Source organism: Balaenoptera acutorostrata, chromosome 12 (assembly GCF_949987535.1).
Source record: "Balaenoptera acutorostrata chromosome 12, mBalAcu1.1, whole genome shotgun sequence".
In the NCBI taxonomy this organism is placed as follows: Eukaryota; Metazoa; Chordata; class Mammalia; order Artiodactyla; family Balaenopteridae; genus Balaenoptera; species Balaenoptera acutorostrata.
In genome coordinates, this window is record NC_080075.1 from 32,958,296 (window position 1) to 32,985,913 (window position 27,618).

The window sequence follows — 27,618 nt, forward strand, 5'->3', positions numbered from 1 at the left end:
CTGTCGAGTACACGTTTGAAAGAGAAGCTTGCAAAGGGCAATGCTTACCAATGAAAGCATCGATGGTGGTACCATGGGACGTGTAACGCCCGGGTCGGAGCTCTAACTGGCAGCGGGCGTCAGGTGGGTACCCCGATCCCCCCAGTTGCGAACGTGGCCCCAGCTTCCGCCTCTCCCATCAGAGGTCCCCCTGACTGTAGCCCCTTTGCCTTCCCAGTGAGGAGAGGGAGAGGGGATGGAGGGACAGTGGCAGTGCTGTGGGGACTCCGTTTCCCTTCTTGTCATTGTTTTCCTTTTATTTCAGTTAGAGACACACGCACACACACTGCACTCACACACAAGCTGCGGTACCAACGTCATCCACTGGAGAGTCTCTGAGCTGCAGGGTGGGCGGGGCAGGGTGTGTGGCCGCCCCTTCTCGTCTCTGGGCCCAGGAGGCAGGGCTGGTGCTGTGCTTGGGGACTCAAGTGTCGCACGGGGGGGTGAAGACTTAAGCGCTGGCCTTCTTGCCGCCGCCGGGGCTGCCTACTCTCCCGTCCAGCCGGCTGTAGGGCTCGAAGGCCGAGGAGCCCAGTTCGTAGGCGGCAGGCAGGTCCGGGAGCGGGGCGGTGCAGAAGCAGAGGGCGGGCGGAGGGGGCGGCAGCGGGGGCGACGCTGAGGCTGAGGTCAGTGGGGTGAGGTGCGGGGACGAGGTCCTGGGGTCACCCAAGGAGGCGCCCCTGTGGCTGGCAGGCAGGCGCGGCGGGCCGGGGGTCAGCGTCAGAAGGCTGGGGGCGCTGGACGGGGACAGCAGCCGGCCCTGCTCCAGCAGCCGCAGGATGTCGGGGGTGGCGAAGGCCTTGGAGGCGGAGGAGGACGCCCGCTTCTCCAGGTCTCTGCTCTGGTCTTTCTTCTGCTTGGTGCGGCGGTTCTGGAACCAGACCTTCACCTTGGGGTGGAGCAAGGGGAGGGGTGTCAGCGAGGGAGAGGGGAAAAGCAGAGCAAAGTGGCGGCAGGGGTGGGGGCGAGGAAAGGAAGGGGCAGGGGAGTGGGGAGGGGGGAGCAGGGGTGCAGTGAGAGAGGAAAGAAGAGCAATCAGACTGTCATTAAGATCTTCCCATAATCAAGCTGACTGGGGGAACTGATAAGAGACACTTGCCCCCCAAATCATGGGCACCCCTCCACTGCTACGCTGACCCTAGGATGGAGGGGTGGATTGGCAGCTGGAGGGTGGAGGTGGGAGGGCACAGATGAGTTCCCCTCTTGGCCCACACTCCTTCCACTCTTAGCCACCCGCCTCCTCCTGTCTCGGCCCCCATTGCTGCCTCTGAAGGGAGCTCCTTAGCCCATCTGGCCATCCCCCTGTTTGAAACTCTCAGCAGTTCCCTCCCACCCCATCACCTATAAGGGCTTCTCAACGTGATACCAAGTGTAAGAAGACGTGTCAGGATGGTGAGGGACACTTCCAACGGCCACACGCCCAAAGCTGGGGACATCCTAAATGCAGCCACCAACCAAAGGGCAGAGACCTTTTTCAAGGCCTTTGAGAGGAGGAGAACTTGCCCTCTGCCAGCACCCGGCACCTGGCACCCAGCACTCCAACCCCGTCCTAGTCTGTAGAAGGAAAAGAAGGCTGGGGGTCGGGGAGGAGCTCAGTGGTCAGTTCTGCGAGCCCCCTGACAGTGATGGGATTTTCTCCCCTCTCTGGGAAGGACAGGGTGCTCCCCCCAGGAGGCAGCTTGGGGGTCCTGAATCACTTGCAGGGCCTGCAAATGCCCGAGAGAAGGAGAGACTGACAGTTGCTCCCCAGCTGGAAAACCTGTCAATCACTGCAGCACCCAGACCCGTGTCCCCAGGAGCATAGAGGCTGGCCCTGCTTCCGGCCCGGAGGTTTCCGGAGGCTGGCAGCTGGCTGGGTAGTCTGTGCCAGCAGGACGAGGAGGGACCACGGAGTGGAGGGCCCAGAAAGAAAAGCACGGGGAGACCCGCTGTTTCCCTCCAAGCTCGGAGGACGTAAGGGAAGCTGCAACTCATGTGGCCCCGGGTGAAGGAGAGGTGGAGAGAAGGAGCATGGGCGGAGGCTGGCCTGGGCAGGACGAGGGCAGAGCTAAGGCTGCCTGGGGCCATGCCTGCCATGCCACCTGTGGGAGCAACTGGCCCTCTAGCAAAGGCGTCCAGCCATGAGGCTCCTCAGGCCAGAAGGTGCCGCTCTGCTTGCCCTCCTACCCTGGGGGAGGTCGCTGGGGGGCGAGGGTGAGCAGGGGGCTCAGACAGAGCACGCTCCCTTCTAGCGGCCGTGATGGGAGGGGCTCTTCCCCTGCAGGTCCCTCCAGCAGTGAGTCAGTCCTGTTCTGAGTGGGCGAAGGGGGGAGGGAAGAAAAGATTTGAAACAGATGTGAGGTGGGTGTTTTCAACGGGATTGGATTGAGTTCCAATAACTGGAAGTAACCAGGGAGTTACGGGATCTGCTTGAGGTTGATTGCTGCATTCACTCACTCACTCATCATTCAGCAGATAGGTATTGAGTGCCCACTCTGTGCCAGGCGCTGTTCTAGGCGGGCGGAATCAGCAGTGCACAAAGCAGAGCAAATCCTTGCCGCGTGGAGTGGACGGGGAGGGGGGGGATAGAAGATAAACAACCAATAAAAACAAACAGGCGTGGCTGTCGGGTGGCAATAAGTGCTTTGAGCAGTGTCTCTCAAATTATTCGTGGTGAGGAACCACTTTTTATTTAAGTTTCCAATCTGTCGTGGACCGATACTTTTGTAAAATACAATTAAAATGAGTTACTAGAAAAATTGCTATGTGTATTTCTAAACACTTATTCTCCATTTCTGTACTTAACTTGGCATGCACAGATAACAGTTTGTGGGCTGGCACTTTGGGGACACAATAAGGAGGGGAGAGGCGGGGAGGTGACTATCTTATCAGTGAGGTGGCAAACACAGCACCTCTGAAGAGGTGACATTTGAAGGTGATATCGGTAAGGGATGGTCGAGGAAGATTCAACCAAGTCTGGCTGAAGGAAGTGACTATTAGTCACTCTGGAATTTGATTGCTCCAGGAAGTGGTCCCACCAGATCCGTGGGGACCGTGGCTCTGCGTGTCACTGCAATCCTTTCCCCTGCTGGGAAGCCTCCTGGGTTCTCGGCCAGGCTAGCGCCTACCTCGGGCCAGACACCACCCCCAAGAACCCCTGAGTCTCAGTTTCTCATCTCTATAATGAGGATAAAAATACCTGGGCTGGACTTCCCTGGTGGTGCAGTGGTTAAGAATCTGCCTGCCAATGCAGGGGACACAGGTTCGAGCCCTGGTCTGGGAGGATCCCACATGCCGCGGAGCAACTAAGCCCGTGTGCCACAACTACTGAGCCTGCGCTCTATAGCCTGCGAGCCACAAATACTGAGCCCGTGTGCCACAACTACTGAAGCCCGTGCACTTAGAGCCCGTGCTCCACAACAAGAGAAGCCACCACAATGAGAAGCCTGCGCACCGCAACGAAGAGTAGCCCCTGTGCAGCAATGAAGACCCAATGCAGCCAAAACCAAACCAAAACAAAACAGAAAACCTGGGCTGTGGCAGGGATCAAATAGGAAATCCCTGTAGAGGGCTTAGCCTGGCCCACACTCAGTGTGAGGTATTGTTTATTGCTCACTTTCTCTGTTCCTACCTCTGAACTAGAGGGAGGGGACAGACTCAGAAGTCATGGTTCCTTGCCTCAGGAAACTGAGGATGTAGTGGAGAGTGGCACTGACCACTCCCAGCAAACGGAGGGCAAGTAGGTATAAAGCGAGTGGCAGTAACAGGGGTGCCACCAATGATGAGGGAAGATTTCACCAGTGATCTCCTACCCGTCCAGTCCTGTTGCAGCTCTGGGTGTAACAGAGAGGGGAGGGCATGCCTAGAACAGCACCTGGTACATAGCAGGCATTCAGTAATATATTCACCCCAAAGTATGGGTGAATATACTGAGAATTCCACAAAATTCTAGCCATATAAACTTGGGCAAGTTAATTAGCCTCTCTGAGGCTCAGCTTTCTGAAATGGGGATAATATTACCCATAAAGTCATCTTTTTTTTTGTTTTAATTTTTTGGCCATGCCACACGGCATGTGGGATCTTAGTTCCCCGCACCCCCTGCGTTGGAAGCGTGGAGTCTTAATCACTGGACCACCAGGGAAGTCCTGAAAGTCATCTCTTTATAAAGATTAGAAGAGCTAATGAATGTGCCTGCTTTACATTTTGAGCATGTTATTTAATTTCTGCGTGCCTCAGTTTCCTTCTCTTTAACGTACAAATAATGAAGAACCATTCTGGTGTACTGAAAAAATACACCTGGTCTTTGTACCTGGTTCTTGGCCCAGAGCTTTTTGTCATCCATAACCAGCTCCTTCTGAGCACACCTGAGTTTATGCTAATAAGGTGACTCAGGGTGGACCCCTAGTTTCAGAATGGGGGTTGGTCGCAGAAAGACCAGACCTGTGACTAGAGGGTTGGAACTTTCAGCCCCACCCCTCCAGGGATCGGAGTTGGCTGGAGACCGGGTTATAAAGTCTCTTGAACAATGAGGTTCGCTCCATGAACTCTCCCCACTATACCTGGCTCTATGCATCTCTTCCATCTGCCTATTTCTGAGTTGTATTCTTTATAATAAATCCATAAAAGTAAATACAGTGTAAAGTGTTTTCCTGAGTTCTGTGAGTCATTCTAGGAAATTATCAAGCCTAAGGAGGGGGGTGTGGGAACCCCCCCATTTATAGCTGGTCAGAAGTATGGGTGGCCCTGGGACTTGCTACTGGCATCTGATGTGGGACTGTCCCATGAGGCTGAGCCCTTAACCTGTAGTGTCTGTGTTAACTCCAGGAGTTAGGGTCAGAACTGAATGGAATTGCATTGCTGGAAACCCAGCTGGTATTGGAGAATTGGTTGCTGTTGGTGTGGGAAAGCACCACATATTTAATGTGAGAAGTGGTGTCAGAAGAAAAACTGCACACCTATTCCACGAGGCTGTGGTGAAGACTAAACCAGTTAGAACACATCTAGCGCTTAGAACAGTGCAGGGTGCACAGAAGCTCTCAGTAAGTGTTAGTTACACTGTAAATTATCTGCAAAACCCCAGGACTGGGGAAAGAAGAAGGAGGGTGGTAAGCAATAATCAGTTAGTCGAGGATTCACTGAGGGCCCACTGTGTGCCCAGCTGTGTGCTGGGCTCCCCAGGGAGGCCTGAAGAGCAGATGTGGCTTTCAAATACATTCTTCCTTTTGGGAAGTGCATACTGGTTGGTGCCCGCCACATTACACACACACACACACACACACACACACACGCATGCGTGTGCGCACACACACACACACACACACCACACTTTACAGGTCAAGCCATGTGGAATAGGTCTTGCAGCGAAGTCAAGAAGCCTTAGGGAAGGCTTCCTGGGGGAGGAGGGGCTTGGCCTTGACCTTCAAGGGCAGATAAATGTAGCCTGTACTGCAGGCAGGGCAGGGGAAGGATGAGCACTGAGAAGGAGCTTCTGCTCTGGGCATCTGAGGTGCTCTTGGAAAGAAAGTTTCAGGGGAGACTTTGGGGATAAAGCTAGGCAAGGCAGAGGGAAATTAGGGGAAAGAGGGGGGGTGGCTCTGTGCCTAGACCTCAGGGTCTGAGGGGGTCTCCCTGACTCCCCACCCGAGCTCTGGCCCCGCCTGGCCACCGCAGGCCCCCTGAACACAGCCTGGTTTCCAGCCCCAGTGACTCAGCTGGACGGAGGGCCCAGCTGCCCCAGGCCATCTGCCAGGTTGTTCGGGGCTCTACAGGGGCAGCTGGAGGAAAGCAGTCCAGGCGGAGATGCCCCGGCCTGCAGGATAGCAGCTGCTCCCAGCAGCCCATGATCCTGACCTCACTGCCGCGGGACAGTGGTACCAAGGCCAGGGCCAGGGCGGCAGCAGGCGGTGCTCGGAGAGCCTCACAGATCCTCTGGCAGCTTTCCCCAGACTGTCTGCTTCCTTGTCCTCTCCTTCCTCTCCCCTTCCCTTCATGTGTCCTGGTTTGGCCCTTTCCATGCATTTATTGACTGACCTCCCTCGGCCGTTTACCTGTAGCTGGACTTAAGAGTGTCTAAGTCTTTTTTGACAAGCTCCAGGGTGGTTACCCAGTTTACAGGCAGCATAAAGAGGCCGGACTGCTTGTCTAAATCCTACTTCTGGAACTTAGTCATTGTACGACCTTGGGCATAACTTCTCCTGATCTGTAAAATGGGATAATATTGGTAGCTACATCATAGGGTTGTTGGGAGGGATTAGTAAACTAACTAACTAGAACTAACTAACTTACAACTTAACTTAACTAACAACTAACTTAGAACAGTGCCTTAGCACAGTAAGTACTGGGGAAGTATTTTTGTGTTGGCCAAAAATTTCATTCAGGTTTTTCCCTAAGATGTTAGGGAAAAACCAGAATGAACTTATTGGCCAGCCCAATATTATTATTATTATTAATTATTAATAATAATATTATTAATATTATTATTATTACTATTACTATTATTATTATTATTTAGCTCTATTACCAGCTTGAAATACCTCCATTCACACAGAGTAGGTGCTCAGTGCTATGTGCTAAGCCCTTCCTGGGTGAAGGGGGCATTCAGACCCCTTCTCTCCAACAGGAGGTTCAGAGGCACACTGGGATGAAGGGAGGATGGGAAAAGGCCCAGAATGGGGAAATGAGAGGTCTCCAACCCAATTTTGTAACGCCTCATCTCGCCGCTGAGTCTTTGCTCCCAGCAAGCCCACCCCTCACCATGCCTTCCTGCAGGCTCCCTCCTGTACCAACAAACACCCCCCTGCAACTTGAATGACCCTTCCTCCTATTCCCATACTCCACCGGAAGTAGCACCTGATACATCCAGAAGCCCCCCACACCCTGACTCCCTCACCCAAACCCTGCTGGAGTATACCAACTTTCTCTTGTCAGAACTATATATATTTGCTCTGGTTTATCTGTAACTTTAAGCCTTTCCCTAGTACATGTCTGAACTCCAAATCTGGGTCTCTGAGCAGCAGCCCACAGGCCTCACACCCCAAGGACTTCCCGGGCTGCCAGGGCAGGGATGGAGTGGCCTGGCCCTGCCCTTTTACCTGGGTCTCCGAGAGGTTCAGCTGACGGGCCAGCTCAGTGCGCTCACGGCCCACCACATACTGGCAGCGCTGGAACTCCATCTCCAGGCGGTACAGCTGCTCAGCTGTGAAGGATGTGCGGCTCCGCTTGGGCCGGTCCAGGTCCAGGCCCTTGGGCAGGATAATTTCCCGGATGGTTCCTTTGGCGTCTGCAGGGGTCATGAAAAGAGGCAAGTTAGTTCACTAGTTAAGGATTTAAGCCACAAATGAGCATCTTAATGAGAGGCAGCATGATCTGATGCGGAGCTCCTCATGTCTGGGCCTGGCTGTGTGACCTCTGACAAGTTGCTTACCCTCTCTGGGCCTTACCTCCTTAATCACCCAATGCAGTATGTTGTATCTAATGTATGTATGCGAATGGGCCTCAGCACAAATGTCAGGTCTGTCATCATAGCCTGGTCAGAAAGGACTCAGTCTGACCCAGTCAGGATTGTCTTCCCTCAGCAGAATAAGAAACAAATGGAAAGAGAAATACCAAGTCCTCAAGTGCAGAGGAAAAGATGGGTTAGAATTGGATATGATCAATCAGGTAAGGCTTACCAGAGGAAATGTCCAGAGCCAGGTCTTAAGCCCTATGTGTGTGTGTGTGTGTGTGTGTGTGTGTGTGTCTAGTGTGTACGGGTGCAGTCCCTGTCCACAGACCCTCCTGGGGTCCATGAAGAGGCTTGCTGATGTGGGGTAGAGCTGGGATCCCCAGGAGGAGCCCGAGGACCATTGCCACTGTATCAAGCTTCTGGGGTGCCTTTGAGAGGGGGAACTTCTGCCACTCCTCGTGTGCCTAGTCCTGAATAGCAGGGCCACCCTCCTGGGCCCTGGTCTGATGTCCTCCATGCATGGGGTCTCTAATATTTTGGAGCCTACTTAGGAAAGGTTGAAAAATCTGTAGCCCACATTCACCAGATAGTCCCACTGAAAGAACTTAGCAAAAGCAAAATTTCTTGGAGTGGGGGGTTTTATATATATACACATCAGCTTTAAGTATAGGGGCAAAGATGATCCACGTTTGAACCACATACACTGATGGCTTGAAATCTAGTTATTAGAAAAGTTTTATTTCAAAAATTAAAGTGTGGGGGCTTCCCTGGTGGCGCAGTGGTTGGGAATCTGCCTGCCAATGCAGGGGACACGGGTTTGAGCCCTGGTCTGGGAGGATCCCACATGCCGCGGAACGGCTGGGCCCGTGAGCCACAACTACTGAGCCTGCGCATCTGGAGCCTGTGCTCCGCAACAAGAGAGGCCGCAATAGTGAGAGGAACGTGCACCGCGATGAAGAGTGGCCCCCGCTTGCTGCAACTGGAGAGAGCCCTCGCACAGAAACGAAGACCCAACACAGACATAAATAAATAAATAAATAAATAAATAAATAAATAAATAAATAAATAAAGTTCCTTTAAAAAAAAAATTAAAGTGTGGAAATATGCAGCATCATATTCTGTAGGATTTACCAAACCTCTCCCAACACGTGCTGTTAATAATGATAAAGCTAAACTAAGAGTAACTTGCTGTTACATAGGAAGGTTAGTGTCACTGGGAAACTTACCCACTCAAGGCAGCACTTGTTACCAAGCACAGGTAACAAAGCAAACCTCCAAGCTTGCAGGAGCTCCGCCCATCTCCAGGGGGCATGCACAGTCGAACTTTGCAATGCGATCAGAAGCATTAGTGGCCGTGGCCGCTCATAATAATAGCTGACATCTCTGCAATGCTTGCTCTGGGCCAGGCACCGTTTTAAGTACTTAAACCCTCCCCATGTCTCAGTGAAGTTGGAACTGTTATTATCCCCATTTTACAGATGGGGAAATGGAGGGACAAATTTTAAGTCACTTACCCAAGTTCATACTGACAGTGTTTAATAAGGTCTAGAAACACCCTCATTTTACTTGATGAATAGCCTCTTTTAGTAATCCTTAGTGATTCAATTGATAGGTTATAGTGAAGAAAACTTTGGTCATGGGTAGAAAATGGAATCTTCTGAATGGGTTCATCATTGCCCTGGAAGATGCAGGAAAGGAATTGCATTTGGGATGTGCTGTTTGTTAAGAGGCTCCTTCTGAGCCACAGGACTGTAGAACCTACTTTTAGAATCCCTACTCTAGAGGGTGAACCTGGGACCTCTCCCTCCAAGTCCCTCAGTGTATTTTATGAGATCGGTTCTTCCTGCCTCCTGCTAGGGCCAGCTAATGTTCACTCCTCCAGGGTGCAATTCAGCTCTTCATGGGCTCCTAGCTCGAAGGTCCTGCCCCCGATCTCAGAGTTTCGAGCACCTTCGTGTTCTCAGTCAACCCTCAGGGAGAAGGTGAGCCTGGGTGGGGGACAGAGTCATGGCCCTGAGGCTGCCCTCCCCCACCACTGGTCTAGTCTTGCCAGGGCGCTGGGCAGAGCACAGCACACGGATGGGACCCCTGCTCTTGGAGGCTTGGTAGAACCATAGGCCTTTGGGGACAACTCAAGCTTCCCCCCCACCCTGATACTTTCTACATTTTAAAATAGTGGCGTAATATTTGTGACCCCATTGTGACTGTGTCCCCTTTGCACAGGTTCTACTGTCTACAACTGTGAAACCAGTCTCAGAACTTTCCTCACAACACTCAAGTGAGCCCATCTCCAAAGGCACTGATTTTATTAAAAGTGTCTTGGGGGGCGTGAACAGGAGACAAGGTGAGGGGTGTCATACGTGGTGCTGCAAGCTTCATATCCTCTTCCAGGTAAGCCTCCTGGAGCCCACCTGAAGCTCTGAGCCTGTGCTCCTGACCACTGAGGTCAAACCATATAGGCCCCCCCCCCACCTTTCCTCTTTGTGGAGGAGCTAAGAGGAGCATTCCTGCCTTGGAGCAGCCAAAGGCAGCCCTCCTCCTCAGGGCCAGGAGAGGCAGGAGCATGGAACAAAGGCACCTCAGACTTGTCCCCAGATACCCAAACAGGCCCTACAAATCAGCACATGAAAAGATGTTCAACATCACGAGCCATTAGGGGAAAACAAATGAAAACCAGGAGAAATACGTATCAGAGTAGCAAAAATTAAAAGACTGAGGGAGTTCCCTGTTGGCGCAGTGGTTAAGAATCTGCCTGCCAATGCAGGAGACTGGGGTTCGAGCCCTGCTCCAGGAAGATCCCACATGCTGCGGAGCAACTAAGCCCGTGCGCCACAACCACTGAAGCCCGTGCGCCACAACTACTGAAGCCCACGCGCCTAGAGCCCATGCTCTGCAACAAGAGAAGCCACTGCAATGAGAAGCCCACACACTGCAACGAAGAGTAGCCCCCGCTCTCCGCAATGGGAGAAAGCCTGCATGCAGCAACGAAGACCCAACGCAGCAAAAAAAAAAAAAAAAAAAAAAAGTCAAGTTTTATGTTACGTGAATTGCATCTCAATTTTAAAAAAAATGGGTGTCAAAAGGCTGGTGAGGATGCCAAGAAACTAGATCTCTCATTCATTGCTGGTGGGAATGTAAAGCGGTGCAGCCACTCTGGAAACTGACCTGGCAGTTAAACTTATATTAGCCACCCCGTGACCTCATTCCTGGGCATTTATCCCAGAGAAATGAAATATTAGGTTCACATCAAAACCTACACGGGGATGTTCATAGTAGCATTATTTGTGGTAGCTCCCAAATGGAAACAATCCAGATGTCCCTCAACAGGTGAATGGATAAACAAACCGTGGTACAACAATGACTATTGATTGATAGACACAACAAATTGGATACATCTCCAGGGAAATTATACTGAGTGAAAAAAACCAAGGCAGTCCTTCAGATTATGTACTGTATGATTCCATTTATATTACATTATCAAAATGACAAAGTTACAGAGGTGGAGAACAGATCTGTGCTTGCCAGGGGTTAGGGAAGGGAGGCTGTGACTATATAGGGGTTTCTTGGTGGTGACAGAACAGTTCTGTATCTTGACTGGGGTGGTAGTTATATGGATCTATAACTGTGATAAAATGTCACAGTACTATATACAAAGAAAAAAGTGCATGCAAAAAATGGGTGAAATCTGAGGAAGGTCAGTGGTCTAGTTAATTACATTGTAGTAATGTCAATTTCCAGATTTTGATCATTATTATAGTTATATAGGCTGTCACCATTGTGAGACGCTAGGTTGTAGATACATGGGATTTCCCTACCATTTTTTCAACTTCTTGTGATTCTCCAGCTATTTCAAAATAAAACATTAACAACAACAATAACAACAAAACATGCCATGAAGCTAGAATGATGTTTTGTCACAGAAACTGACAAATCCATTAGTGGAAAGAATACAATAGTGTTTCCCCAAATGCCTTTGCATTTCACTTGTGGTTTGTAAGATGATTTAAAATGGTACATAAATAAACCTTTGCCATTTCAAAAGATATGCACTTCTTTTAGGGTTTACTAGGAAAAATTAAATCTATGATTTTATATGCTTAGCATGAAGCTAAAGTAGGTATTTCATTTTAAAATATATTATGCTAAAATATTAAGTAAATAAATGAAACATGGATATAATAGAAATGGTAAAGTTGGTATTCAAATAAGTGAATATTGGGAAACAAAATGGAATAAGGAGTACACAATAGAGCCATGTACATATAGTGACAGAGTTTATGATAAAGGGAACATTCTATATGGGGACGGGTTGGTCTAGTCTATCAGTGGAGTTAAGTAGACTGATGACCATAAATTATCCGTTTGGAATAAAATCAAGTTAAATTCACATCTCACATAAAGAACAATGTTTCAAATGGATTAGAGAGCAAATCATAGACTATAATATGATAAAGGGATTACAAGAAAATATAGGAGGCTATTTTTAGAATCCTAAGCTTGGGAAGAGCTTTCCAAGCAAAATGCAAACCTGTACTGTAAAGGAAAAATAAAGGATGTATTTGACTACATTAAAGCTGAAAACTGGGCTTCCCTGGTGGCGCAGTGGTTGAGAATCTGCCTGCCAATGCAGGGGACACGGGTTCGAGCCCTGGTCTGGGAAGATCCCACATGCCGCAGAGCAACTGGGCCCGTGAGCCACAACTACTGAGCCTGCGCGTCTGGAGCCTGTGCTCCGCAACAAGAGAGGCCGCGATAGTGAGAGGCCCGCGCACCGCGATGAAGAGTGGCCTCCGCTTGCCACAACTAGAGAAAGCCCTCGCACAGAAACGAAGACCCAACACAGCCATAAATAAATAAATAAATTAATTAAAAAAAAAAAAAAAAAAGCTGAAAACTTTTGTATGGCAAAGGCACCAAAACCAAGAAAATACGAAAGACAGAATTGAAGAAAATCTTTTTTTTAAAGGCAAAGAAATAATATCCAGAATATATAAAATGCAATTATGAATACACAAATTTTTTAAAAAGGGCAATAATCTAACAGAAAAAATGGTCAGGTAATTTATGTGAGCCATTCACAGAAAAGATATTCAAATGGCCAGTAAATATATGAAAAGATGAGCACAGCTTCACAGTAATCAGGATAATGCAAGTTCAAGCAACAATGGATAATCATTTATCTCCCTTAAGATTGGAAAGACATTAGCAGATGATTAATAAAGCAATGATGCACTGTTGGAGAATCCACACTCCCATTCACTGCTGGTAAAACCATAAATTGTCACAACGTTTAAGGCTGCATTTGTCAAGTTTAAAGATGCACACAGCTACTGCCCCAGCAATTTTATTTTAGTAGGTATTTATCCAGAAAAGCACAGGCTCATGTGCTCCAAGGTATATATAAGGATGTTTGCTGCAGCATTGTTCAAAATGTTGAAAATTTGAAAGCATCCTGAGTGTTCCCTGTAAGGGAAATGGCTGAACAAACTGTGGTACATTCATACCATTCATATTTTATAAAATACCATGTAGCAATTTAAAAGAATGAGGCAATATCTATATGAACTGACATTAAGTGAAAGAAAGTAAGTAGTACTACCCCATTTATGTAAATAAAACAACTGTGTCTATTCAACCATTCAACATAAATTTAATAAGCGCCTACTATATGCCAAATAGTATTCTCGGGTCTGAGGATATAGAAATGAGCAAAATTGACAAGGTCCCTGTTCCCATAGACCTTGTGTTAGGGAGAAAGACGGATAATAAATTTAAAAACTAATATGAAAGGTACTGATAAATGCTGTGAAGAAAATAAAACAAGATAAGGGGATATTACTGACCCTCTCCAAATAGCTAACATACAAGAGTCATAGTGTGTGGGACTTCCCTGGTGGCGCAGTGGTTAAAAATCCGCCTGCCAATGCAGGGGACGTGGGTTTGATCCCTGGTTGGGGAAGATCCCAAATGCCACAGAGCAACTAAGCCCGTGCACCACAACTACTGAGCCTGAGAGCCACAAGTACTGAGCCTGCGCGCTGCAACTACTGAAGCCCGTGCGCCTAGAGCCTGAGCACCGCAACGAAGAGTAGCCCCCACTCATCACAACTAGAGAAAGCCTGAGCCCAGTAACGAAGACCCGAGGCAGCTATAAAAAAAAAAAAAAAAAAAAAAAGTCAGTGTGTGTTTTTGTATTTGCTATTTTAGCCAGGAGTGGCAGAGAAGGCCACTCATCAAAGTCAAGTTAATGTATAAGCCATGAATGCTGTTCGCCAGCGTTTCCAACTCCTTCCAGGCACATGATAGGGTTGCACTAACTGTCTGCCTTTTGCAATCAGATGTGGCCATATGATTTGTTTTAGTCAAGAGGAAAGGATGTGGGCACTTTCAGGAGAACACACTAAGAGCTGGTTAGTGATTTGCCACACCGCCTTCCCCCTACTGTGATGGTCATAGAGGCAGGAGTCAAGCTGGAGCATGGGTTTCTGAGTACCAAGACCAGCCCCTGCCCACTTGTGATGGACTTATCAAGTGAGTTAGAAATATACTTGTGTTTTGCTAAACCTCTGAAGTTTAGGGTTGTCTCTGCAGCAAAATCTAGTCCATCCTACTGACAGAGCCCCCTTCCCGGAATTGTTCCTTTTCTAGGTGGGGTTGCGGGGGAAGCACCGGGAAGGAGGGGCAGCTTAACTGCAGAGCCTCTTTGTGGGTAGGGTTTTGTTAGGGTGAAATGCATGAGTGTAACTGGAATGAAGGCTGAGTTTTGCTGTCCTTCAGATCTCCTCAAAGAGGGGTGAGCCCTAGGGGTACAGGGGAGAGTGTGTTCCATCCAAAGAGGCTTTGCCATGGGAGAGGTGACGACCCCTGCTTGATAACAGATAGCTAATGCTCTTGACCTCCAGGACCAAAAATTACCCTCTCCACCTACCTCTCCCAACAGACCCCCTCAAAGTCCTACCCAACTTCATCCAGGTAGCACCCAGGTAGTTCCTTTACATGATAAGCTGTTAACATGCTGTTTTTTTTTTTTTTTTGGCTGCATTGGGTCTCCGTTGATGTGCACGGGCTTTCTCTATTTGCAAGGAGCGGGGCTTCTCTTTGTTGAGGAGCGGGGCTTCTCTTGTTACGGAGCATGGGCTCTAGGTGCATGGGTTCCAGTAGTTGTGGCACACGGGCTCAGTAGTTGTGGCTCACGGGTTCTAGAGCGCAGGCTCAGTAGTTGTGGTGCACGGGTTCTAGAGCGCAGGCTTAGTAGTTGTGGCGCATGGTTTTAGTTGCTCCGTGGCATGTGGGACCTTCCCAGACCAGGGATCGAACCCATGTCCCCAGCATGGGCAGGTGGATTCTTAACCACTGTGCCACCAGGGAAGTCCTGTGCTGATTTTTAAGTGTGACAAGGTCCTTCCTGCCTTAACAAATATAATGTGATCACTATAAAAATTCCTTATAAAAAATTCATTCTCAAGTTTATTGGGAAAATTTAAAATGGAAGAACAGTTGAGAAAAAAATGTAAAGAATGAGGAGAGAATACTTGTATTACCATTACAGCAAAATATATTACATATCTACAGCAACTAAAATGGTATGATGATGACACAAGAGTTATGAAGCAAATCCATGCCTATATGAGAACTTGGTATATTATAAAGATATTTCAAATTAGTTGGAGGAAAGACAAGATTATTAAAGACCTGGTTTTTGGACGATTAGCTCATTACCTGGAATAAAGTAATTTATCTCACACTGCATGCAAAAATATACACAAGATGGATTAAAACTTTAGATGTAAAAAACAAAGCTCTAAAAATGGAATAAAAACTCTGAAGAATTTAAAAAAATAAATGGCAGATTTGAGTACCTAGAAATCAAATCTTCTGCAGGATGAGAGACAGTTAAAAGACAAGTGACAGATTGGGAGAAAATGTTAATAATACATGCATAACAGTCTTAATGTCTAGTACACACACAGCCTCTATAGTCTAATAAATAAAGTCAAGCAGTCCAGTGGGAAACTTAACAAATTAAATGAAAGGGTTATTCAGAGGAGAAGAAATACTAATGGCTAAAATATATGAAAAAATACTCAAGCTCAGAGGGACTTAGAGAAAATGAAAGTTAGAACAGCAATGAGATAAATTTTTTTTCAGTTATCATATTTTATCTATCAGGCTGGGAAAGTTGTGCTGGCAAATGTGAGGGAAAATAGGTTTCTCAAGCTCTATTGCTGAGAATACAAATTAATACAAAATAAGCTTTTCTTGGAGGGTAATTTCACAATGCCTAGCTAAATTAAAAAATGCATAGTTCCTTTGTTTCAGAAATTTTATAGAGGTTTCTACCCCAGAGAAATATTGGTATACCTTCATAAAGATAGACTCACTGTTTGCAGCAGTTTGTAAGAGGAAAAAAAAAAAAAAGGAAAATGCTGAATGTTTATCAACAGGAATACTGTTGATGAAGTCACAGTATGGTCATGCCTTTGGCTGTTATGTAGACATTAACAAGAATGAGGTACATCTTCATATACTGACCTGAACAGATGTCCATTAAAACCTGCTACGTGAAAACAACAAGTACACGTGTACAAACCTAGTTTTATAAAGAACAAAATGTAAAACTAAACTTTGTGTGCGTGCGTGCTTGTACCTACATAGAATTAAGTCTGGCAGGTTGAACACCTCTCTTTTCTGTTTGCTCTGTGGAGTGGGAGCTGGTCAGGGAGAAAAGATTTCTCCCATCTTACTTTATGCACTTTTTTTTTTTTTGCACTTCTTTATTATTTGGTTTGTTGCAAAGACTATCACTGTCTGTGAACAGACTATTTTAGCAGTGTGCAAAAATATCCCACTTTTGTAATATATAACTTACATATTTATGTTTTTCAATTACTAGGGAAATTTTGGGAGGTTACGTCTTGGGAGTGGAAGTGTATCGTGTGAGGGAAATGAAAAATTTTCAACTTTCACATGATTTCAGCATGGATTGGTTTTGTAATTAAAAGGATATTTTACCAATATTGAGCAGAGTTCCCTGTGCTATACAGTAGGTCTTTGTTGGTTATCCATTTTAAATATAGCAACGTGTACATGTCAATCCCAAACTCCCTAGTATCTGCTCAATATTATGTAACAACCTAAAGGGGAAAATAATTTGAAGAAGAATAGATACATGTATGTGTATAACTGAATCACTTAGCTGAACACCTGAAACTAACACATTGTTAATCAACTATACTCCAATATAAAATTAAAAAAAATTTTAATGGATATTTTATACTTCAAAAATGAAGAGACAGTAGAAAGAAAAATAAAAGATAAATTATAAACTGAAAAAATTGTAATGCATACTGAATTTTTTGTAACAAAATTTAAGAGTATTGTATTATAAATATATATAAGATATACATTATATATAATATATATAATATTGTTACCTTATGTTGGAGAAGAACTTTCTAGTTGAGAACTAAAATGTAGAGGCCCAGAAGGAAATGACCATTAGATGTGATTAAAGTTTAAATTTGACTTCAGAAAACCCCCCAACTCACAGCAAAGTCAAAAGAAAAAGAAAAAGATCTGGGGATGTTTGCAACACGTCACAGAAAAAGGGATCATTTCCCTTCTATAAAATATTTTAAAATATGTATATGTTTGTATGTTTACATAAGTATATTTATATAACATATATTGATACATAAATATGTATAAATAATGTTTACTACTATAAGAAAACAATGAGCAAAGTATATGAATGAAAAATTCACAGAATTTTTCCAATTTTCCAATTACTAGGGAAAGTTTAGGAGATTGCATATTGGGAGTAGAAGTGTATTATGTGGAAGAAATGAAGAACTTTCCATTTTTGCATGATACAGCAAAACAGCACAGATTAGTTTTGTAATTAGAAAGATATTTTGTATTTCAGAAAACAAAAGACATCAGAAACAAAATTAGAGAACAATTTATAAACTAAAAAATAATTGCAACACATATTGAAAGTAATGAGCTACTGTCCATAATACGTAATTTCTACATATCAGTAAGGAAAGGAATATTTGAAAATTAAAATGGTCAAATGAAATGAATTAATAGATAGCAGAAGAAATACAACTGGCCAATAAAAATGCAAAAATGCTCAACTTCACTAATAATCAAAGAAATAAAAATTAAAATGTCAGTGAGTTACTTCTTAGCAAAAGTATGTAAGATATACAATGTCTAATATGGGGAAAGGGCAAAAGGCGGGGGTATAAATTGCTAAACATTTTTTTCCCCTGGAAGAACAATTTAACATCCATCGAGATATAAAGTGTGAACTGTGATAGCAAGATTTGGGGATACAAGCACTTTCAGGCATTGCTGGGCAGTGGGTGGGTACCATCTTGTGGAGGGCTCCTGGGCACTGTCTTTCAAATTACAAACACAGATACTCTTTGACCCAGTAACCTACTTTCAGGAACTTCTCTGACAGATATACCCACACATGTGGAAATGACCAAGGAACAAGTTTATTTATTGCAGCATTGTATGTAATATCAGAAGATAAGAAAAAACCTAAATGTCTGCCATGAGGGCATGGGTTATATAATATACATTATGGTCCATCCAGTCTCTATAAATGGAATACTATGCATCTGTAAAAAAACTAACAAGAAGTTCTTAACATCCCAAGATACACTGGTAAGTGAAAATAACAAGGTGCGAAAAATATATAGAGATGTCACCATATGAGTAAAAAACAAAAGGAAAAAAAGCAATATAGCTGCACTGACTTGCATAAGCATAGAAATTATTCCGAAGAACATATTGGAAAGCAGTAAATAATGGCTGCCTTTGAGCCGGGTGGGAACTGAAGGATGGGGGACACGGATGGGAGAGAGATTTTTCACTGTGTGCTTAAAACAACTTTTTGATGTTTGAATCAAATGAAATAATTACTATTTTAAAATTAAAGGAAACACATTAAAAATTTTTTTAGTGTGTGTAAACCTTTTGAAGCAGCAATTCCACTGCTAGGAATTTATCCTTTGGAAACACTCAAGGGCGCAAAGACCCGGGCATTGGGAGCTCATTTCACAATCTCCCAGACCTTCCCTAGTAATTGAAAAACATAAATATGTAAGTTATATATTACAAAAGTAAGATTTTTTGTAAACTACATTTTTTTATTTGGTAAAATTTATTTAATAAATCTTTGTATCTAGAAGTGCTCTAACCACTGCACAGTACTGCATTAAGCAGATATAATAAAATTTAATTTAACCAGTCCCTTGTTGATGGATATTTAGGTTGGTTCTACTTTTTCACAATTACAAACAATGCTTCACTGTACCAGGGAAAAATAACAGGAATATCCTCCCAGAGGATAGGAGAATCCGGCATTCCCCCAACAGAGGAGTACTTACTGTACAGTCACGGAACTGTGTGAAATGGTTGGGCCAAAGAGATGACCCCTGCGGACTGAATTTTTTTTAAAATGGTAAGTCGCAAGACAGCTTATGTAATATGATTCCGCTTTCGCTACTGTCTGCATAGAAGAGCGAGGAAATCTCCTGAAACACACCTGAAACTGGGAATGCTGGCTTCTACCACTTCGGTTTGTTTGTTTGTTTTTACCTTGAGCACGTATTACTTTTTGAATTTAATTTCTCTATCTTCCTGTCTACATTGTGAGCGTGGCCTTAACATTCCTCCGGGGGGGTCCTCCACCCGCCGCGCCCTGGCTCCCCGCAGCTCCGCCGTGGGCGGCGGGACAAGCAAAACACAGAACCAACCGTGACTTTAAATACCCGGTTATTTCAAGCTCCAACAGAGGACTGGAGACGTGTGGATTGGGCGGGGAGGAGGAGCGCGGATTTATCTACCTGGTTGGCTTTGCGGGTGAAACCTCACCTTAAGCAGCTGCAGAGAGCCGGGAGACTCACTACCGCCCTTTCGGCCCTGTGCTTCCCTCGGCCTCCTGCTCCTCTGGGGGGCCTCCCCGGCCTTGGGGATCCAAGGAACCAGTAAAAGAAACCATATTTGAGCTTTTTCACGTTTTGTATTTCAGTGGTTCCCAAGTTGAGGATTGCACGATATTCCAGAAATATGGCGTCGTCAACTTTATATTTTAACAATTATTCTGTGCTCTGGCATCATCACCATTTCATGTAAGGAACGACTCTGTAACGTCAAAAAATAAGGAGGTCACTTCACAACAGACGTTCTTCCCAGGGAGGGGCGCTGCGGCCTCCCACCTAGTGAAACACGAGCTGTGGATGGTTTCGCCTCCTCTCATTCTTTCGGCAAATATTTACTGAGTGCCTACTGTATGCGTACGGAACGCCTCTGGGGAGATCGCGTGGGTTTGGCGAGTGCGGTGACTACCTCCTACGTGGTCCCCGCGGGGCATAAAGGGAACCGGGCTCCGGCGCCCGCTTCCCTTGCGTTTAGCGCCGACATCGCTCCTTCGCCACCCGGGCCGCGCCGCCGGGGCGGGTCAGGACCCCGGCAAGTCCCCGCTTGCGAGGCGGTCTCTCGGTTGGTAAGCTGAGCACCAGCAGCCCCACCGGGTCAGTCTGGCACGTAGTAGGTAAGTACTCATTAATGTTTGTGGAATGAATCAACTAGCAAGCGAAGGGCAAGATCATGGGAGAACGTGGGAGAGTTGGTTCAGGGGATTTTACTGGGCCTGGGGGGAGGGGTGGCAAGCAGCATCCCACGGTCGCCCCCACCCCCCGGCCGCGCTCGCAGCCCTGGCTTTTCCGGGTCCTCCCAATCCTCGGCTTTGTAGGCCAGATTCGGTCCTGGCACTGCCACCTCTTTCCGCAGTGTCCACTGCCACCCCGGCACCCTAGCCGAGACCCTCCAACCTCCCTCCTGGATGGGCGCGGGGTGGGGGGCAAACCAAGCGCACTGACCACCCCTGGTCCTGGGGATCCCTGCGCAGGCCTACTCTGCCTCGGCGTCCTCTATCAGCGATGTTCAAACTGGGGTACGCAGCTCCGCGGATGCACTGAGAGCAATCCGCTACCCGCTTTCCGAGGAGAGTCAGGCCAATCTTTAGTTTACATTAAGCAAACAGGAAATAAAAGGCAAAATTCACATGCTTTGCCCTATACCGTCCCCGCCGGCCCCACGCCCATTTAAAATACAAATCAAAGAAACTGCGAACTGAGAGGGAGCTTGGGTTGTTTACTACGGCCCCAGACTTGAGTCCGGCGTAATTGAGGAAAGAGCGTAGGGCCAACAGGAGCCTTAGAAGCCCTCTGTCGCCACAGCGGGTGCACAGTGTGCGGAGACCCAATCTGTTTGGTGTCACCGTACAAAGGCCCAGGGACACACGCTGCTGCAGTCCGTTCCCTCACCTCCAGTTCCGAGTGCCCACGTGCAGTCCCAGCCTCCCTGCCCGGCTGGGTCACCTGTGGGCCACCTGGAAGCTCAGACCTTTCAGGTGTGCGCGCGCGAGCGGGATGCGGCAGCAGGTCCACCGGCACCCGAGTTCAAGAGACCACCCAGGGCGGCAGCAAGAGCTGAGAACATAAGGAGCCGCCAAACGCCCTGCACAGTTCCCTGAAAATGAAACGGTGCACGCAAGTCACATCAACAAGACTATGTATGCATTTGGCTGCAGGTCTGCTTCTGCTTGTGTGTGTTGGGTGTGGGGTGGGGGCATGGATATAAAGGAGAAAAATAAAGAGCAAAAATGAAAGGGCTCAGCACAGACCTGCCTGAGAATGTGGGTCCTTCTGCCAAAAACAAAGCATAAACATAAAACAAAAACAATCCCAGGAAAATATAAAATAAACCTAATACCCCCCACAAGCCCCCAAACTAAAACTGAAACCAAAAACCCCAAAGTACAATCCCCTGCATGAATCATTTAAACCTTTCAACCACTGCCTGGCGGGCTGGTCCTGGGTTATCTCCTCTCTTAACAGACTTATACTGAGGCTATAGTCCCAAGGTCCGGTGTCTGGAGGGCCCAGGCGCTGCGACTCGCAATCCAGTGCTCCTTCCAATACAACACTCTGCCTCACCGACTCCACTGCCAAAACACCACATCAGGAAGATGGCAGGTGTGCCCTTGTGGACCTGCCACGATCTGCCGGGGGAGGACTGCTAGGTCTGGGCAGAGTCCTCCTAGGTCCAGGGGCTGCTGTAAATCCAAGTAGAAAGGGAGGCGACGCTGGTCAACGCTGAGCCCAGACCTGGCTGCAGAAGGGGGTTGTCTGTTCCCATGGGTTGCTACTAGCTCAAGCCCCGGAGGGCTTGGCCCCTTGCCCAGCGTCCTCAGACATGTCTGCAGCATCCATCCAGCGCCCTGCCTGGTGTACACCATTGTGCTGTCTGTGTTTCGACCGATGCATTTCTGCAGCGCGGGTCCAGCACTGCACTCAGATTCTCAGGGGGCTGCACCCCACTAAATTCAATGACCCCCTGCCCCAAACCCACATCCACAGAGGGAATTGTTCAGCCACAGCCAGAGGCCCTGGCCTTCCTGTGTCCTCCCACATCCCCAGCCACTGGTCACATACATCAGGCTCCCAGATGAAAGCATTTCCGCTAATGGGTGTTGGTGCTACAGGGTGAGGGGGGTAGCCATTCACTCAGTCAAAGGATTCCACAGTTTTCCTTTCCCCCTGCTCCCGGACAGAGGGGTGCTGAGCCAGGCCCGGAGTGCCGCAGGCCTCAAGGTGCTGGACTGCCCGGCCGGCAGCCTCTAAATCCTGCTCCACTCAGGCCAAGGTGGCAGCACAGAGTTGGTGAGGCCCGATTGGGGTTTTGAGACTGGCAGGTCAGAGGGACGCTTTGGGTGAGCTGGGACCAGCGCTAGGCATTGTTCATAACATCTGCTGGGTGGGGTGACGCTGGCAGACAGCCATTCCCGGCTCTATCCAGAGGGCGTGTTGAATTCGACTCTGGATTAATTTGAGAATCACGTAGGTGCATCGGAGTGTGCGTAGACTGTGAGGTTTGGGAGTTTTGGGGTGAGAGTTGTCCCACCTCTTCTCATTGCAGGGATCCCGGCTCCACCGAAAAAGCCATAGCACCCAAGGCTGCAGCTAACTTACACCCATGGCTCTCCTTCCATCTGCTTCCTGCCCGCCGCTTGTCCTTTCCAAACATAAAACAAAAGGATCTCCCACCCCTTCTCCTCATCAGTCAACGGGCTGTGCAAGCAGAGGTGTGGGGCAGCCTAGGCGGCTTTAAAGTCCCTGTGGAAGCCTAGCTGTGTCCCTGGTGGGGTGTGTGGGGTGCCTGTTGCGTGTACATCCGTCATCCCAGTGGCCTTGTTTGTGCCCATGTGTGGCACGAAGCAGCCTCCATTTTGAGGCAGGGGATGCAGCAAGGTCGGCCTCCCTGGATCCCCGACCCACATTTTGCAGAGGCAGGGAAACTTGAGTGATTGGTTGAGCGAGGGTTCCTCAAAGGGGATTGGGGAAGGCCGCACTGTGTGGTCTGCAAGGTGGCACTGGGCCTCCTTTCATCAGCCGGTCCTTGACCCCTTGGCCGTTCACCTCCCAACACTTAACACAGCCTCTGGGCCCAGGGGGTGCAGTTGGGGAGGCCTCTGAGGAGGGAGGCCCACCGCCTGAAGCAGTTTGAGTCTCCTCAGAGTTCTCCCCCCTTTCATTCAATGGAATATTTATGGAGATCCTGTTGGTTGTTTGCAGTTTTAGAGACACCATCTCTGACCCTTAGCATAGCCCTTCAAGGGAAGCACTATGCTTTCTTTGTACAGATGAGGAAACTGGGGCATGGAGAGGCAAAGAAACTAGTTCAAGTTCAAAGGGCTGTAGTAAGGCCTGTATTCCAAACCAACTTCGCTTAATTCCAGCACCAGGCTTTCCTCTTCTTCCCCTGCACCTTGGGACTCCCCCAGCAGATCTGCTACCCTGGGGTAGAGCCCTCAAGGGAGCAAGTGCTGAGTGGAAAAGAGACAGAAAGAAAGACCCAGAGAGAGTGGGGCTCTTTCCCAGAATCTTCACCCCACCAGCAACCTGACAGCTGAGATGCTAACCGCCTACCTTCCCCCTTTTTATGGTTTCCTCCAAGGGTACTTTGGGAGGATGTGTCCTTGGAGGTCAAGGGTAAAATGTACTCTTCGCTTAGAGCATACTGGAGGGACATTCAGCCAGGGGCCAAGATGCTGCAGACTTCCCTTCACCAGTGCAGGGCCTTTCATCTGTCAGAGCCTCTGCCCTGGGCCCAGTGGGGCCGGAGTGACACAGGTGACCCTGGCTAGGAGGGATTAGCGGTAAATGATGTCCCTGGTATCTCAGGCCTGTAATAATCTCCTTGTCATTAAATGGAAAGGACAGAGGGATTTATGAGGGCCCTGTTTACCTTTTATTTCTTTTAGGTGCGTAAATACCTCCTCTGTGCTCTATTTCCTTTATACTGTATAAGTGTAATGGCACTGCTGTATTTCCTACACACATTTGTAAAAGTACACCTGACAATGTACACAAGCTGCCCCACATACAGTGGGGGGTCCATCTCTTCCTGGCTGTGGATTGCTCCTAGAGTGGGTGGTCTCTTGGAGGGTAATTTTTTACTCCTACCTTTTGTGAGTCTACATCTGGGAGTTATTTGACTGACATCTATACACAAAATCTATTCCATCTACATGTGGAGTTAGTAGAGCAGAAGGGGTGGTAGGTAGACACAGAACTCACAATTGTCCAGGCAGAAGAAAATGACTACCCATAGATGGATTGTGAGGTGGTGAGTGTCCTGCAGGGACTTGAGGTCCTAAATTTGGGAGTGTGGGCTTAGTGGGCTGATTTCTCTGTTTCTGGAAGCCCTGCAGAGTTCCTTAATGGAACTCCAAGCTGGCTGCTAACGCCTTGTACCCAGGACATCCCACAGTCTACGGAATGAGATCTAATTTAATCCCAGGTGCCCAACAGGTTCACATACCGGTTGGAATCCCTGTTGGGTGGGGACCACCTCCCCATGACCTGTCCTTTGACCCAAGCCTGACCCAGAACAGCGCTGGATGACCATACCTGGCCTGGAGTTTCCTGTGTTTTCTGAAGACCAGGGTCCCTGAGTCTGTGTCCAAGATGGTCATCAGTCAACTTCACATTGGGCCGCCTCCATGCTCTACCTTAGCCCCTTTTCCCAGAGCCACCCAAACCCAGCGGCTGTGAGGAGGCTGTGCCCGACCAGGCCAAGGTGTCCCAGTCTGTGTGTGGGTAGCTCACACACAGCCCAGCCCAGATCAGACAAACTCGGGGTCCTGGCGCTGGAGTGAGCTCGAGCCAGTGTCAGTCAGGCTGGTTTCCCTTCCCTAGGCGGTGGCCGAGGAAATCAGCTCTGGCTGATTTCTTTCTAGGCCCTTAGGATTGCAGGAGAGGTGCTCAAAAAGAAGGGGCAAGAAAAAGGCAGCGGGAGGAAGCCGGGAGCGAGTTGGAGGAGGAGGCCGGGGCAGCCGTTACTCTCGAGTGGCCTCTTCTAGGCGCTGGGTCTCCCGGTCCTGGGACTCGGGGATGATGGGGGAAACAGACCTCAGGCTCCGACCACGGCCTAGGGACGGGCTGAAGGCAAGACTCCGAGATTCCCTTTCTTCTCCCATTTCGCTAGGCCAGGCCCGGGTCCGGCGAAAGGCGAGCCTAGAGCTTCGCGTGAGGCTGGCTTTGGGGGCCGGGGTAGCCTCAGCCTCGCGGCGAGGAAGCCAGGCAGAGCTGGGCACTCGGACGCTTGCAGGAAGGGAATGCGAGCTCGGCGGAGAGAAATGGCCAGGAAAGAAGAGAGGAGGGCGAAGGGTGAGGGAGAACGGGAGAGACGCAAAAGGCCCGGCCGGGAGAAGGCCGCGCCGAGAGCCGGCTGGGCCCAGGCGCCGCGAGGAAGTGGGAACCGAGAAAGCGAAGCCCAGGCGGGAGAGCGGGGCGAAGCTCAGGCGGGCGAGCGCGGCGCACGCCGCCCTCCGCGTCCCGGTACCCTCTCCCGGGAGCAGCCCGGTGCGTCTGCGTGGCTGGGAACGGGAAACAGGGCTGGGCAGGGGGCGGAGGAGCGCCCCGGCTGCTGAGCGGAGCCTGGCCTCTTCCTCCCACGGCTCCGGACACTGGTGCCTCCTCGTCCTGACCCCGCGGAGCGCTCGTGACGCTTTTCTCCGCACCTGCCGCGAGGGACGCGGGGCGGGGACTCGGCTCTCCGCATCCCGCACTCGCAACTCCGCCCCCGCCACAGTGACCCGCCCGCATGGGCCTGGGAAGCTGAGAATCGTAAGGCAGTGGAATGGGGATTTCTTCGGTACCGGGCTCCGCTTTGTGCCCTGCACTCAGCTCAATGTCCAGCACACAATAGACGCTCAAAACAATGTTTGCTGAATGAATGACTGAATGATGACTGAATGAATGAATATATGAATCGGGAGGTGGAGGCTGCAGGAAGGTCGGAGGCGCCAGTAGGGGATGGGAGGGGCGTCCGGTGGGCCAGGGCTTCGAGCTGTCCTCTTACCTCGCACCAGGATGCGGCGGCAGTGGTCTGCCTCTCCGAGCCCCGGCTGCCCGTCGCTGTCGGCGCCGCTCTCCCTGGAGCCCGCGGGGCTGGAGGCGGAAGTCCCGGCAGTCTCCTTTGGGCTGCGGCCGCCGGCATCAGCACTCGAGTCCTCCGCTCCGCCGCGGTCCCCGCCGCGCCCGCTCCGCGACTCCGGGCGTGAGGTGCCGCGGTCGCACTCGGCGCCCCCATCGCCCATGCCGGCCGCCACCTTCGCCTTAGCCACCGCCTGGCCAGCCTGGGCCGGCCAAGCCCGCGCCTCCCCGCCCCTCGCCCCCCCCGCCCCCCTCGCCCACCCTCGCCCCCCTCGCCCCCCGCGCCCCCCGCCCTCTCCTCTTCCTCCGGCCCCGCCCCCGCCCGGCCGCTCCACCCCTCCCTGCTGATTGGTCTCGAGTCGGGGTTCTCCGACTCCCAGCGGTGAGCGAGGGAGCTGCGCCTGGGGATGGGGGTTCGTTGGCCCTGCTCCCCCACCCCTAGTCTAGCCCCACACTCAGCCCGGCAGAGGGAGGCCAGGGAGGCCCTACGTCCTCTCCTAAATTTTATCAACTCCCTCCCCCGACCACCAGCCTACTCCCCTCCCCACTCCCTTCATCCCCAGGGAAGCGCTGTCTCCGCACTCCGGCCCTTTCAGCGGGATCAATAACCCAAGTGTTCCAGGAAGGCGACACCTACGAGACCGAGCAGAAAACCGGAAGTTGGTCTTGCTCGGGCGCTTGGCGGGGTGGGGGGGCTGGGGTTCAGTGGCCCGCCCTCGCCTCCAGACTCATACCTCTGCCCACACTCAGGAACACAGAAGGCAGGCCCCTCCCGTCGCTCCTTGCAGGGCAAGGCCAAGACTGTGGTAAAAAGAGCCCGAGACAGTGAGGCATGGGTACTGAGGGAATGACCCGCACTCGCCGGGGTGAGAAGACAGATTTGCAGACGGATAGCCGGGTCCGGGAGCCGAGAGGGTCGAGTGAGGCCGAGACTGTGGTAGGCTGCAAACGCCCAGGTCCCCTGCGGCTCTGAGGCCTTCACACGGGGGATCTCAGACTGAGATAGAAGGTGAAAATCTCCCTGTCTCCCCCACCCCACTCCCGGCCCCGAGGAGGTTTTCCCGGGTCCCAGTTCCGCTTCGCCGGGCTGGGGAGAGGGGAAGGGCGGAGGTGAGCGCGGCTGGAAGCCGAGCTGGGTTTTGAAGCTGAGCAATGGGGTCCCTGGGCCCTCCGAGTCCCAAGCACTTTATGAGGATCCCAGCGTTCTCCTGAGTCGAGCTTCTCCTTGGACAGCGCCTGGAGAGGCCAGGCCCGGATTTCCCTTCCTTTGACTCAGAAAGGGGCTTGGAAAAAAGATTGAGTGACCCCAGCGAAGACGTGTGTGCAAACCTGTGTGTGCGCGCGGGAGGGCCCTTGACGCCCTTCCCTAAAACGCTATAGCTTCAGACTTGGCTTCCCTTTTCTGCGCCGCATGCTAGCGAGCGAGGGTGCTTCGGTGTGTCCGAGGGTCCGATCGAGAGCGTCTGGGGGCAGGGCCCATGGCTGTGCTGGGTGCCAGTGGCTGTGGGGTGGCAAAGTGCGTTGCTGGTGCAGCCTCCATGACTCCCTGAGCCGGAGGAGCGGGTAAATGAGTGAGCAGCGTGTGAGTCAGTGCCTTAGTGGGTGTCCAGTGTGCATGTGCGCGGTTGAGCGTGT

The 27,618-nt window shown here is 49.7% G+C and overlaps 1 protein-coding gene across 1 annotated transcript; it reads right to left on the minus strand.

Annotated features, from left to right (window-relative positions):
* Positions 1 to 490: 490 nt before the first annotated feature.
* On the minus strand, positions 491 to 26,147 carry VAX2 (ventral anterior homeobox 2). The gene is made up of 3 exons (XM_007175561.2): positions 25,910 to 26,147; positions 7,110 to 7,297; positions 491 to 928 (listed from the first exon to the last, which is right to left on the minus strand). The coding sequence occupies exons 1-3, from the start codon at positions 26,145 to 26,147 to the stop codon at positions 491 to 493; spliced, it is 864 nt and encodes a 287-aa protein (XP_007175623.2).
* Positions 26,148 to 27,618: the final 1,471 nt, after the last annotated feature.

What these genes read in the sequence shown, in the direction of transcription:
- VAX2 (XM_007175561.2), bottom strand. Translation starts at nt 26,147, where the DNA reads ATGGGCGATGGGGGCGCCGAGTGCGACCGCGGCACCTCACGCCCGGAG. An exon ending in CCGCCGCATCCTGGTGCGAG is followed by an intron (nt 7,298 to 25,909) that starts GTAAGAGGACAG and finishes TGACCCCTGCAG; the next exon opens with ACGCCAAAGGAACCATCCGG. An exon ending in TGAACCTCTCGGAGACCCAG is followed by an intron (nt 929 to 7,109) that starts GTAAAAGGGCAG and finishes CTCCACCCCAAG; the next exon opens with GTGAAGGTCTGGTTCCAGAA.